The sequence below is a fragment of the Eublepharis macularius genome, chromosome 2 (genome assembly GCF_028583425.1).
Source record: "Eublepharis macularius isolate TG4126 chromosome 2, MPM_Emac_v1.0, whole genome shotgun sequence".
NCBI classification, from domain to species: Eukaryota; Metazoa; Chordata; class Lepidosauria; order Squamata; family Eublepharidae; genus Eublepharis; species Eublepharis macularius.
The window spans coordinates 131560937-131573792 of NC_072791.1; the positions used below are offsets into that span (position 1 = coordinate 131560937).

The 12856-nt window shown below is 44.5% G+C and overlaps 1 protein-coding gene across 3 annotated transcripts in view; it reads left to right on the forward strand.

The window, feature by feature from the left end:
- Window positions 1–455: 455 nt before the first annotated feature.
- Window positions 456–12856, forward strand: part of LOC129325179 (tumor necrosis factor receptor superfamily member 22-like) — a 28920-nt gene continuing 16519 nt past the window's right edge. For 2 of the 3 annotated variants that reach the window (XM_054972759.1, XM_054972762.1), the window contains exons 1-4: window positions 456–564; window positions 7804–7885; window positions 11638–11769; window positions 12670–12778. In XM_054972759.1, coding sequence (XP_054828734.1) covers window positions 508–564; window positions 7804–7885; window positions 11638–11769; window positions 12670–12778 — 380 coding nt within the window. In that variant the 5' untranslated portion in view covers window positions 456–507. Of the gene's footprint in view, window positions 565–633; window positions 732–7803; window positions 7886–11637; window positions 11770–12669; window positions 12779–12856 lie in introns of those variants that run through there. The other variant, XM_054972761.1, reaches the window with a different exon arrangement.

Below are 12856 nucleotides of genomic sequence, written 5' to 3' on the forward strand. Positions count from 1 at the left end.
TTACAGGGAGCTGGCTCCTCCATTTAGAAGGCAGGCCCAAATCCTGGAAAGTTTAAAAGAGGTGGCATTCGATTGAATGACTTCAATTCCTAATGTTGGCAAGAAAGCAGAGCTCTTGGCACTTTGACTGGAGCTTCCTTGCTTGTTTAGTAACAGTTTCTTTCAGCATGTGATAGTAATCTCCGAGTCTCATAACAAGCCAGAAGTGAACTATTTAATTCAGAACTACTACGCTGGTTTCGTGAATTCAGAATTCGGGGTAGGGGAACAGCCGAACCGCCCCTTCCCTCTTAGGGGGTGGGCCTGCCTTCTACCTTGGCTCACACTTGCGCAGGGCCTTTAACTGTGTAGGAATTTCCAGATTCTGACTCAAGACTCCGCCGGGCTGGGCCGGGCAAAGGAGAGTTCCTCCTCCTCCACTGTCACTCTTCCTCGTCACGAGTTACGGAGGCTTTTCACTTTTGTGGGTGGACTCGCCGCCGGCGCGGTTGCCCGTCCGGTCCCACAATGGCGGAGGGGCTCTGGACGGCGCTGCTCTTAGGAATGATGTTGATTGCGGCGAAGGTGAGTGCCGGCGGCTAAGAAAGCGCCCGTTTCGCTGCGGCGGCCATTCAGGGGGCCGGAGACTTGCGCCGCCGCCTCGGAAAAGAGCTGGAGCCAGGGGAATTCCGGGCTGATTTGGCTACTTGCATGGGGGAGCCATTGACCCTCCAACCCCTCACCCGCCCTGGGTTCGTTCGTTCGTTCGTTCTTTCTTTCTTTCCTTTCCTTTCCTTTCTTCTCCCCAACCAACCAACAAATAACATCATAGTTGGGAAAAACTTTTTCGTAGAGTTGCCGCCGCCTTCAGGATTTCTGCTTTCTACGGATGGGGGTGGGGAGGGCGAAACCTCGTCTCCATCTTACCGTGAACCTCCCAACTTTTACTTGCCTTGGCTCCTCTTGGTTTTGAGAGCCAGAAGAAGTCTTTATGGACATTCATTATTATTGCCCTTGAAGGCTATGGCACGTTCGCTCATTTGAGCAAAGCCTTCTGAGAGTGCCAGCCTGCCAATGGCAAAATGGGCAGTCGCTCATGCTCAGGTATTCTCTGTTGCGGCTCCTGCCGGCTTCCCGCACTTCTAGCAGTCTGCAGAATGCGCAAAACAGAGATGTTCCGGAGGGGTTTTTAGAAAGGGATCAGAATAGAGGAATAATGGAGCGGTCCAGGCGGGGCTTTCCTAACAGAGTAGGGTTGCAGTCTGCTGCAACGTTTATCGTACATATCTTTTTCTGCATTAGCTGCTGCCTTTGTAATCCACTCTCCACCTTGTTTATGGGATGTCCTATTTTAGAACCGTTTTCTGTTTGCATGGTTTTCTACTTTCTGTAATCATTGTCTTTCTGTAAGCATTGGTGCTGGGTGTCTTCTTGAGCTGTCTGATTGAATTGTCTTCTGTTTTGTAATCTGTCTTGAGTCTCAGTGAGAGGAAGGGCTATAAATGAAGTATGTAAATCAACCAATCAATAACATACCTTATTTCAAATCACACTCAACTTAGAGAAAAAAAATTCTTATTTCCAACCAAGATTTGGTGAGTGTGTTAAAATCTTTTTAGGACTGAACTACAAGAAAATCAATTTCACATCAATAACTTGTGATTTCGCACAAAGGACTTTGCTGTTCTCGCTCTCCAGCTGAGTGTCCAACAATTAAGAATTCCCTTTGTTACATCTGCAAGGCCAGGTTTAAATGCTCGATTTGCTTCTTGATGGCAGTGTGGCTTTGATTTCTAGAAAATGAGAGTGGTTTGGGACTTGAGCCTGGCAAGATGTTGCACATTTTGACTTAAAAGCCTTATGCTGTGGTATGTGTTCTTGAGATGAAGGAAAGGCAGTCTGTGTTCAAGCAAAGCAATTAATAGAAATTTCCTAGCAAAGCAGTTAATATATCTTATAAATAAAAACATTTATATGCCCCCTAGAATTCAACATTGTTTTATTCCAAATTACTCATTGTTCTGATTTTGTTTTAATCTCACTTTTGTATTAAATGGTATATTGTCTAGAACTTTCCCACATTTTATTTTTACCCAGTTTTAGGGCTGAAAGGCAGGTTAAAAGTTTTGAATAAGTGAAGCAGGTTCAAAATCTGAGGCCTAGTTCAGATGAGGCCCTGACTGGAATTACCATTTGAAACAGGTAGTGTCTTTCCATTGCTCTGAGGTTCCCAATCCCTTATAAATCCATAGTCGCAAACTGTACTTATTTCTGCACTTTTTTCCTTTAACATACACACCTCCTCTTCGCTAATTGAATCTTTACCCTCCAGGCCTTCCGCTTGATTCATAAACAGGAAAATTCCCTTCGTGCTGAGAATTACACATTGTACTCTTAGAGGAGGTGCTGCTGCCTGACTTGCAGTGAGCCAATTCCTAGCAGTCAAGCACTATCATAAAACGGTGTTGCAAGCGCTAGTTACTGCAAAATTGTGCTGAAGAAAAGGCTGTAAAATAAAAGTAACCTTAGTTTCTTCAGACATAATAATAAACTTTCTCTGTGACATAAAACTGAGAGCTCTTGAGCATGTTTATTGTTTAAATGGTGTGTGTGTGTGTTCATATATATAAATTTCATTATCAGTAGTCTTGACTTTTTAAAATACTTCTGTACTTGTCTAAAGGCAGAAGTAAAATGATCTGGATCAATATTACAGTTATCTGAAATGTGTATGCCAAGCCTAGTGTCTGTCTCTGTTGTTCATGTTTTTGTAATAGAAAAAAATTACTTTTGCAAAATCTAATTCTCTCCTCTTTGAGTTTTGTGTTCAGTATTATGTTTTTTTAATGGTACAGCATCCTTGCCAGGAAGTTCTATCAACTTTAATTTGAAGTCAAAGATCACAATCTTAGAAGGGGAAACAGAATTATCAGGGAGATTGTGTTGTGGCTTTTTTTATCTTACCAAAAAAAGACCATTAAGGCTGAAATCCTATGCCGCTTTATCTAAGATGGGTAAATTTTGTTTAACGTAGCAGACTTACCACTGAATAAAAGTCATAGCATTGGGCTGTCAAATAATTCCATAAAAGTTATTAGTCCACCTGTTTAAATGATAAGGCATTTGTGGCCACAAAAACACACTTTACATAATATTAATTGTCACAGGTGATAAGGAAAATTATTGTTTGCATTCTAAGGATTATACAGTGATGGTGTGAAGAGAGTGACTAGAAATAAATTCTATTTCCTTCAAAAGGTTGGGACTTGTTGCCATCCAGTTTGATTGGCAAGTTGAGGACAATAGTAAAGGAAGTTGGTTGTTGTGGGTTTTCCGGGCTGTATTGCCGTGGTCTTGGCATTGTAGTTCCTGACGTTTCGCCAGCAGCTGTGGCTGGCATCTTCAGAGGTGTAGCACCAAAAGACAGAGATCTCTCAGTGTCACAGTGACAATGCCAAGACCACGGCAATACAGTCCAGAAAACCCACAACAACCATCATTCTCCGGCCGTGAAAGCCTTCGACAGTAAAGGAAGTTCTTCACTTTGCATTTACTTGCCCTGGAGAAAAGTCTGAAGGCCTGTAATGCAGATCTGCTATCTCTGTGAACTGCCTGAGAAACACACAGGAATCGGATGTAAACTGCTCTGAGTTCCTCAGGGAATTTGTTGTAGATGGTAAATCTATTATCCTGGATTGTGGCCTTAATCAATAAAGGAGCTTGACAACTGCTTGAGCCTAACCACTTTTACCTGGAAGTAAATCTTTTTTATTTAAATTAGACTTAGTTTGAGCTAGTTTTATTATATAATTAAATCATACATAATTCCTTTGCACAAATGTTCCCTTTCTTTCTCCCTTCTTTATTGGATTTGACTTCTTGTTCAAAATACAAATACAAAAAATTAAATAATCAGAGTCAGTTTCTAGTAAGTCTTAGGGATGCAAAACATAAACTGTTTGGATTTAATTTCTGAGGAATTGAATTAAAGTTGGATAGTCTTCAATCGTTGTAGTTAATCATTAATGTCAACATTTTGATTAAAAGATACTAAAAAGAATGAACATCTAAAATGTAATTGACTTTGTTCACTGCCCTGAGTGAGGCACTAATCTGTCCAGAAGGGTGGTACATAAGCACATTGTTACTACTACTACTACTACTACTACTACTACTACTACTACTACTACTATTATTATTCAAATTTCACACAACACAATGAATAATAAAGATCACATGTTATTATTGATTGGCCTTGCTGAGCTGATACAAGTTTCCACCAGAGACCTAAGTATCAGCCAGGTATCGGTGTAAAATGTATGCTGTTCCAAGTAACACCATCTTTTGCAGTTTTGTAGGTGTTATATCAGAAAGCTGCATTTTTTCCATATAAGTTGCAAAGTTTTTTGAAATAGTGCCCCGAAGACAATGGGGACTACTGTTACATTCTTCATCCATAGTCAGGTGGTTTCTATTGCCAGATCTCTATATTTAATCATTTTTTTCTTGTTCTTTTTCTTTGACTCTATTATTGTTGTTGTTGTTATTGTTAAGATGTTGCCCTCAGCCTAAACAAATTGCCCATCCAATCTAAGATCATGGTGTAAAATAACAAAAACAGAGAAATCAAAAAGAGTCCAGTAGCACCTTTAAGACTAACCAACTTTATTGTAGCATAAGCTTTCGAAAATCACAGTTCTCTTCGTTTGCATCTACTCCTCCCTCCCCTCCTCTATATCTGACCAGTTTCTTCTTGCCCTCCATGCATCTGACGAAGAGAACTGTGATTCTCGAAAGCTTATGCTACAATAAAGTTGGTTAGTCTTAAAGGTGCTACTGGACTCTTTTTGATTTTGCTACTACAGACTAGCACGGCTAACTCCTCTGGATCAAAAACAGAGAGACAACTAAAGAGTGTTTAACAAAAAAATAGGAACCTCTTCCTACACATAATACATTCTATGTTTAGAAAGTCCTTTGAAGGGGTTTGATTGATAGTCTTTAGGATACTTTCACATATTTATCCTACCCTTCCTTGAAGGAGCTCAGAGTAGTTTACATGTTTCTGTCCTCTTCCAGTTAGAAGCTCCATTCCATCTGGCCACATACAACTGTAAAGCATAGATGCTCCAGGCTCCTTAAGGAGGCCCGTTCACCTCATGGTCAGTTTAAGAATTGGAACTATGAAACAACAGAGACAGTGAGTTAAAAGGCACAGTCAACTCATCCTGAATTTCTAGTGAAATAATGAGCAAAAGTGATTAAGATGCAAATTCTACTTTACAGACTTCCAGATATATGCATTTTGTGAAAATATTGGTATGGCTTGTTTCCTAGACAAACTGTCTCCCCCCGCAATTGGGTTGGCAGAGGCTGATGAAGAAGTATTGTTATTATCCCCACAATACAGCTGAGGAGCTGGGGCTGAGAGAGTGGACTCTCTCTCTCTCTGTGACGTTTATTTAGGCTCCACTGTTGTTTCTTATACTTGGAGGCCCAGCTTGGTGGAATGTTGGACAAGTGACAGTTGAAAAGTCCATTGGACAGCAGTCAGAGAGCCAAGCTGCAAGACCAGGATGCCTACATTTCCCATCAAAACTTGAGGGAAGCTGACAACTGTCCATCCTGTGTCATTTGTTACTTGTAGCTTGGCCCTGAGTTGCACAGAGGCTGCAACTGTCCGGAGAAAATGCTCCCCAAATACCAGAGACCTGGCCGCCTCCCCTCCCCTCTGCTCCATTGCCCTTGTCCAGCCCGGCCTCCCAGGAGTAGCCTGGCTCCTCAGGCGCCCAGCTGGCCTCCTGTGGCTAGGCAGTGTCATCCAGGAGTGGTCAGCTGGCCCAGGCACCCAGAAGTGGGTTGGTGCAATGACATAACTTCCTTTAGTTACGTCATTGAACCAATTGGGAGTGTGTGTGCAACTGTAAAGAAAAAAAGGTCAGTGCTACCCACTCCTAGGGTGGTGGATATTATTCCAGACCTCATCTGGAAACCCTCATCAGGAGACATGTTTAGGAACCGGGAACGAAACCCTTTTCAGGGCTGCTTTGGCCCCAGGTTACAGAGACCAAAGCTTGGAAGGCTCAACAATGTTGTTGTGGTTGCCTAGCAATCTCCAACATGGCCATACTCTTTTCTTAAAGCTACAGGAGTTCTTCCTATTATTTTGGGGAGTTTTAATCTCCTGTTGTGTTTTTTAAAATTCCAGATTTTTCTGCAAACCAGGGACTTCCAGGTTTGTAGAGAAATCCTCTCTCTAGCTCCATTTTGTGCATTTGTTGAGCATATCTTCTGTGACAGTATATGAAGTATATATGAAGTATATGAACGTGAAAAGGTTCTGGTCTGTTATCATCATGTTACAAGGCCATATCATGTCTGGGTTGGAGATGCAATATCACTTTTGAAGACTGTGAAAGGGCCTGTCTGATTAAGCATCACACTTTGAAGACTATGTAGGGTTGTTAGGGCCCCTCAACTTCTGGGTGGGCGATAGGGGCCTGGCACTTACCTTGGGTGAGAGGGAGTGTGCATGTGCGATGTCATCACACAGCCCCTGGGAGCATGTCCAGGCTCTGCAGGAGCTCAAAACGGGCCTGATCCGTGTTGAAACGGGCCTGTTTTTAAGGCACTATGGAGTGCAGGAGCACTTCCGCGCTCCACAGCACCTGAAAATGAGCCTGTTCTGCCGCGGATTGGGCCCATTTTGAGGTGCTGCGGAGTGCAGGAGCGCTCCGCGGTGCCTCAAAATGGGCCCCTTTCGGCACAGACCAGGCCTGTTTTTGAGGTCCTGTGGAGTGCAGGAATGTTCCTGCACTCCACAGCGCCTCAAAATGGGCCCGATCTGTGGCATAACGGGCTCGTTTTCAGGCGCTGCAAAGTGCAGGAGCACTCCTGCACTCCACAGTGTCTCAAAACGGGCCCAATTTGCACCAAAAGGGCCCATTTTGGGGCTCTGCAGAGCACAGGAGCTCTCCTGCGCTCCGCAGCACGGGAAAATGAATCCGTTTTGCCGCGGATTGGGCCCATTTTCAGGTGCTGCGGAGCTCAGGAACAGTCCCGTGCTCCGCAGCTGCACCTATCCAGGCTGAAAAGGGCCCAATCCCAGTGGCTGCTGCTGTCCCCCCACCCCGCCAGTTTGGTAAGTGGGAGCGGGTTGGGGGGAGCGGGGGCAGGGGATGCCCCGCCCCCACCGGGGGTCTGGGATCTCTAAGACTGTGCCCACCCCCTGTTGCTGAAAATGCTACAATTTTGGGTCAAGATCCATATAAACTGTATGGTACTTAGTCTCATCATTCCATGCCAGTGCCTTTCTGCATCCATTGCTTATGTAGGGAATCTCCATACATTCGTGCCCTGCAGCAGCCATGTTGGCATATGTTCTGCATCTCATTATTTCTGTAGGATCTGATTCTTTCCCTTCCCACTTCAGTGCCAAAAGCTGGGTGGGTCATGTGTGGATGCAGGTCTAAAACTTTAAAATAAGAGCTGTCTTGAAGCCTTATCTTGTCATGTCAAAGATTTTCATAGTAAATGCCTAGCATTTCTGCTTAGGATGAAATTCTGGGTCTGTCAGTGGGAGTTTTGCACTATGTATTTAATATATGGGAAAGATTACTTAAAACGTGCTGTGCTTTTTGAACAGGGATGGAGAAGATCCTTGTTAGTATTTTAAGTAAACTTTAAATTGATCTATGAACACCCCAAAATATCAATGCAAGGCTTAAGATAACTTGAAACCAAGATAATGCATAAATCTCATGCTGAGATTAGAAAATGTGCTAAGAGTGCGTTCACTTAAACCCCATATCTATTTTTTTAAAGGTGGAGTCTCCACCATTGCAATCCAGTTGTGGGAATGGAGAATATGACTATTCTGGGATTTGCTGCAAAAACTGCCCTGCTGGTAAGTAGCTATGTTGAGCCTTCATATTCAGCAAAGAAACTTAATCAAAACAAAAGCTAATTGTAAAAGAATCCATTTCTTTTTTTAAAAATAAACACCTTTTTTCTTAGTGCTTACCTAAGTGTAACAGTCCTTAACATAGATCAGTATTGTTGCCTCCACCTTGTGGAATGGCCTGCCTGAGGCAGGGTTGCCAAGACTTCCTACCCTCCCGGCAGGAGAGGGGGGACCCAGCACGCATCTTTTTGGCTATCTTTGTATGCACACAAGCAGCATGATGATGTCATGTCTGGGAAGTCCCCTGCTGGGTGACCTGAGAATCCCTAGCCTGAGGAAATCAGGAAGGTTTTCATACTTCTGTCATTCTGCAAACTAGGGTTGCCAGGTGCCCAGCCCGGCACCTGCCATAAGGCTTGGCACCTACCTTATGGCATCCCCCGTCACACGCACCCAGCCTGCATGATGACATCACTTCCAGGACGTGACGTCATCATGCGGGGGTCATATGCCACCCTGGGAACACTCTTGCGCTCCCTAGGGGGCTGAATCAGGCCCTATTCAGGTCTGAATCAGGCCGCTGTGGAGTGTGGGAGCACTGCTGCATTCCATAGCGAGCCGATGTGGGCCTGAATCCGGCCTGAATTGGGCTGCTGTGGCATGTGGGAGTGTGCCACCCAGGAACGTGGCCCAGGAGGCACATTCCCCCCCCCCCACTGCCAGTCAGGTAAGTGGGGGCATGTGGTGGAGGGTGGGAGCAGGGGCCTGGCATCCCTTGGCAGGGCCTGGCATCCCTACTGCAAATTATGAAAAAAAAAATGTTCAGACTATCTTTTTCATAGAGGTAATAGAGCTATATTATAACAGACGGGCTTAGGAAGGTTCTTTAATAAAGGGAATGGGCTATGGCTTGTACTGTTCGTATAGCAATTATATTTATTAAAGTATTTATATGCCATCTTTCCACCTAAACAGGGTCCACAGGGCAATGCATCTGTTATATCTGTTTGTTGTATGTATTAACCACTTCTTGCTGCGTACTATTTTCTGCATTATTTAACATATATCTATACTCAGGCTTTGTTTCAGATTTCTGTAATCCTAACTTGCTTGTTAGATGTCTCATCCTATTGATGAATTTACACTGTATAATCTACCTTGAGTCCCAGTGAGAAAGGCACACTATAAATAACATAAAATAAAAATTATTTGGTTCTGTGTATCACACATTTGAGTTGTGGAACTAGGAGTTTGTCTGTTAGAAGCAGAGCTGCCTAGAGGGAAATTGGAACAATTTTCCACACAAAGCAAGGGACTCATTTGCAAAGTAACCACACACCCCATATAAAATACAGAAATGTTGCATTAGTTAACATTTAATACTTTATATTTTATTTTTTATGAATAGCTTTTAAAAATAACATGACTGTTATTATGACTGTACCCAGCACAAAGCAATGGGGCTCTCGTACTTGAACAGCATCTCCCAGTATACTTCTGTGCTCTAGCTGCATTGCTCAGGCAGCCTTCTGGTGGTACCTTCACTTATGATGCCTGACAAAAGATTTCAAACAGTGAGTGAGCGCCAGGTAAAATCTCCAGGAAAGATGCTACTGGACAGTAACTTTCTGTGCCAGTTACCACAGGGAATAGCCTCAGTGGTGTGAGAGTAGACTTTATGGGGGGAATTTTGAGTGCGTAGCGGAGAAGGCCAGCAGGCTACAATCTAAATAGCTGTGAGCCTGAGCCCTAGGAAACTAATGGGTGAGAGCAGTTCTTGCCAGAAGGGGTTTGAAATTTGAGGTTTGGAAGCACAACGTTATACTTGTGTAAGAAAACAAAGTGCATTTATCATTCTGGAGCAAAAAATAAATAAAGAAAGGAGACAGAGGAGGAAAAGGTTCAGGTTGAAAAAGTGGAGGTGGATACTGGATCAGTTTGGATGGGGAAAGGAGTACGGCTAGGGTTGCCAGGCCCCCTCAATCTCCTGGCGGGGGACAGGGGCCTGGTACTTACCTTTAGGGAGAGGGGGTGCACGTGCGTGCGCCCCCACAGGCGCAATGATGTCACTTCAGGGTGATGTTATCGCATGACCGGAGCACTGCAGAACACACCCAGAACGGGCCGTTCTGCCACGGATCGGGCCCAGTTTTGAGGCGCTGCAGAGCTCAGGAGCTTTCCTGTGCTCTGCAGCACCTCAAAACTGGCCCAATCCGTGGCAGAACAGGCCCATTTTGGGCACTGTGGCACGCAGGAGCATTCCTGTGCTCCACAATGCCTCAAAAACGGGCCCAATCCATGCCGAAATGAGCCCATTTTGGGGTGCTGCGGAGCGCTCTGCAGCTGCTGAAAACAGGCCCGGTTTGCCATGGATCGGGCCCGTTTTGAGCACAGGAGCGCTCCTGCGCTCTGCAGCAGCCCCAAAATGGGTCCAATCCTGGTTGCTGTGGCGCACGGGAACATGCCGCGCTGCACCGTGGGGGAGCACGTAAGGAAGGTGCATGCTCCCCCCACTGCTCAGGTAAGTGGGGGCGGGGTGTGAGGAGCGGGGCGGGAGATCCCCCGCCCCCACCAGGGGTCTGGGATCCCTAAGTAAGGCAGTTGGAAGTGGAACAGGTAATGCAGGTGGCACATCACTTGCTGGGGATTATGAAAATGTCACGAAGGAGCCAAGCAGAGATGTAGCATGTAAATGTGAAAATGAGTCAGGTTTGGTGGTACAAGCTGAAGAAAACCCAGTGGGTTGGATCTAGCCAATCTTTCCCACTCAATCTCTCCCAGTTCCCCTCCTTATTATAGCCCCCACATAGTTTTTGTTCATTGGATTGTGTGATCCCAAACAGCCTTTTTGGCAGTCAAAGGGGTCCCTTCCTTCATCCTTCACCAGTGGAAAAATGGGCTGGATCCAACTTTACATCAGATGGTAGCCGATCAGGTTTCTGGATCTGCTCCTGAACCTCCCCAGTAAATGTGTGAGTCCTTATAGGGAGTAGCAGGAGGCCCCTCAACACATTGGTTTGGCCCATGAAATCTTCTGGGTGGCTCTGAATGGTGGAGCTGAGATTTGAAGTGGGGTCTTTCCAGCTCAAGCTGGATTTACCAGCTCTTATGCTCTTCACAGATACTTAAAGGCTTGTTTTGAGGCTTTGGTTACCTTTTCCCCAAGCACTCTAGTATACTTTCTTATAATATTCTCTTTCTCTTCTGGAGTTAGGAATGCTGTTACCCACTTTCTAGTACCCCAGTCCTCTTTTTTTCTCACTTCAGTGTTTTTTTTTCATTCATTAACTGAATCTGAAGATCTCCACAGGCAGTTTCCAACCATACCCGACCAGGGATCTCTTCACTCTCCAGAGCTACCTCCCTGTTTGACTGGGTAGGGACATCTCTCCTTAGAAGATCTATCCCATTTTCTTTGGTGTTTTGGGGTCTCCATCTACTTCCCAAACCTCCTTGCCAAATTTTTCCCAGTTCTCCTGCTGGTGTTAAAACTGCTTTCCTTTAGGACTCTATCTCTCAATTCTTCACACTGAGGTCTCTGCTAGGACTGAAAAAGACCCTCCTCTTTCCAGCTCATGCTACCCAATCAGGTACCTTGGAGTAGCCTGTTACTCAAAGCTCTCTGAGGGATTAACCTTAACAGTCCTGCAGCTGTGTATGCACAGCACTTACAGACTTTTTAAAACATGCAGTCCGTCACAGCAAGTTTCATGATTTCTAGTAAAATCTAAATGTTTGGTTACTTCATTTAATAGGTACCCATGTTGATGAACCCTGCACCATGCCACATACTTTGGGCCATTGCGCAGACTGTACGGAAGGAGAGGATTACACTGCTCATGAAAATGGTCTTGAGATGTGTCTGCTTTGTGATGAATGCAAATCAGGTACAGTATAATAATAATAACAATATAAAAGTGTGCTTATATACCACCCTTTGGACAGATTAGCGTGACGCTCAGAGCAGTGAACAAAGTCAGTGTCGTTATTATCCCCACAATACAGCTGGAGAGCTGGGTCTGAGAGGAGTGGCTTACCAAGGCCACCTGCAGAGTTCATGGAAGTAGCAGGAGTTCAACTAGCAGAATGCTGACTTGCAACCCAGCCACTTAACCACTTAACCACTGGCCCCAGCCTGGTGGAACACTCTGTCAATGGAGACCCGGGCCCAGCGGGACATATTATCGTTCCGCTGGGCCTGTAAGACAGAGCTGTTCTGCCAGGCGTTCGGTGGTTGAAGGGGGCGGTGCCATGTCGGCCTCCCACCTTTGGGGTGGGGGAGGGTTCTCCGCACCACTGCACTTCGTTAATTTGTTTCATTGTTTGTATATTGATTTTAGTTTTGTTGTTTTCTTGTTTTTATCGATTTTAAACTGTTCACCGCCCAGAGCCCCTGGGGATGGGCAGTATATAAATTGAAATATAAATAAATAAAAAACTATGCTGCAGCAGTATGGATTTGAGATTAACTTTTACACATAGTGCTTTCTTCTGTTAGGTTTTAAGAAGTTCAGCCATATTGTCCAGATAGATTATGCTCTGCTTTTACTAAAAGGGACCCATTGTCTATTTAAATCCTTGACTCAGTGTTGGGAATATCTCAAGCTTTTGTTCTTCACTGCTGCAACCCATTCATTCGATTTTCCTGATCTAACACTCAGGGGTCTCTGGTTTTATATAATACTGTAGCTCCTGAAGAAAGAGAGAACTAGTATTTTGAGTGTATTGCCTTGTGTAAGCTAATGCATGACTGGGGAAAAAATGACATTTCTGTTTTTCTTTTACAGATAAAACAATGGTGAAGGCTTGCACTGTACGCAGTAACACTGAATGCAAGTGTAATGATGGATATTACTGTCCTCCAGACTGTGAAGAATGTCTAAGGTGCAAGACAAGGTATGTATATTAATGAGTTTATGTGGTTACCTCCTATCTATTCACCCTGTTCTTCTAATCTCCTATCCATTCACCCTG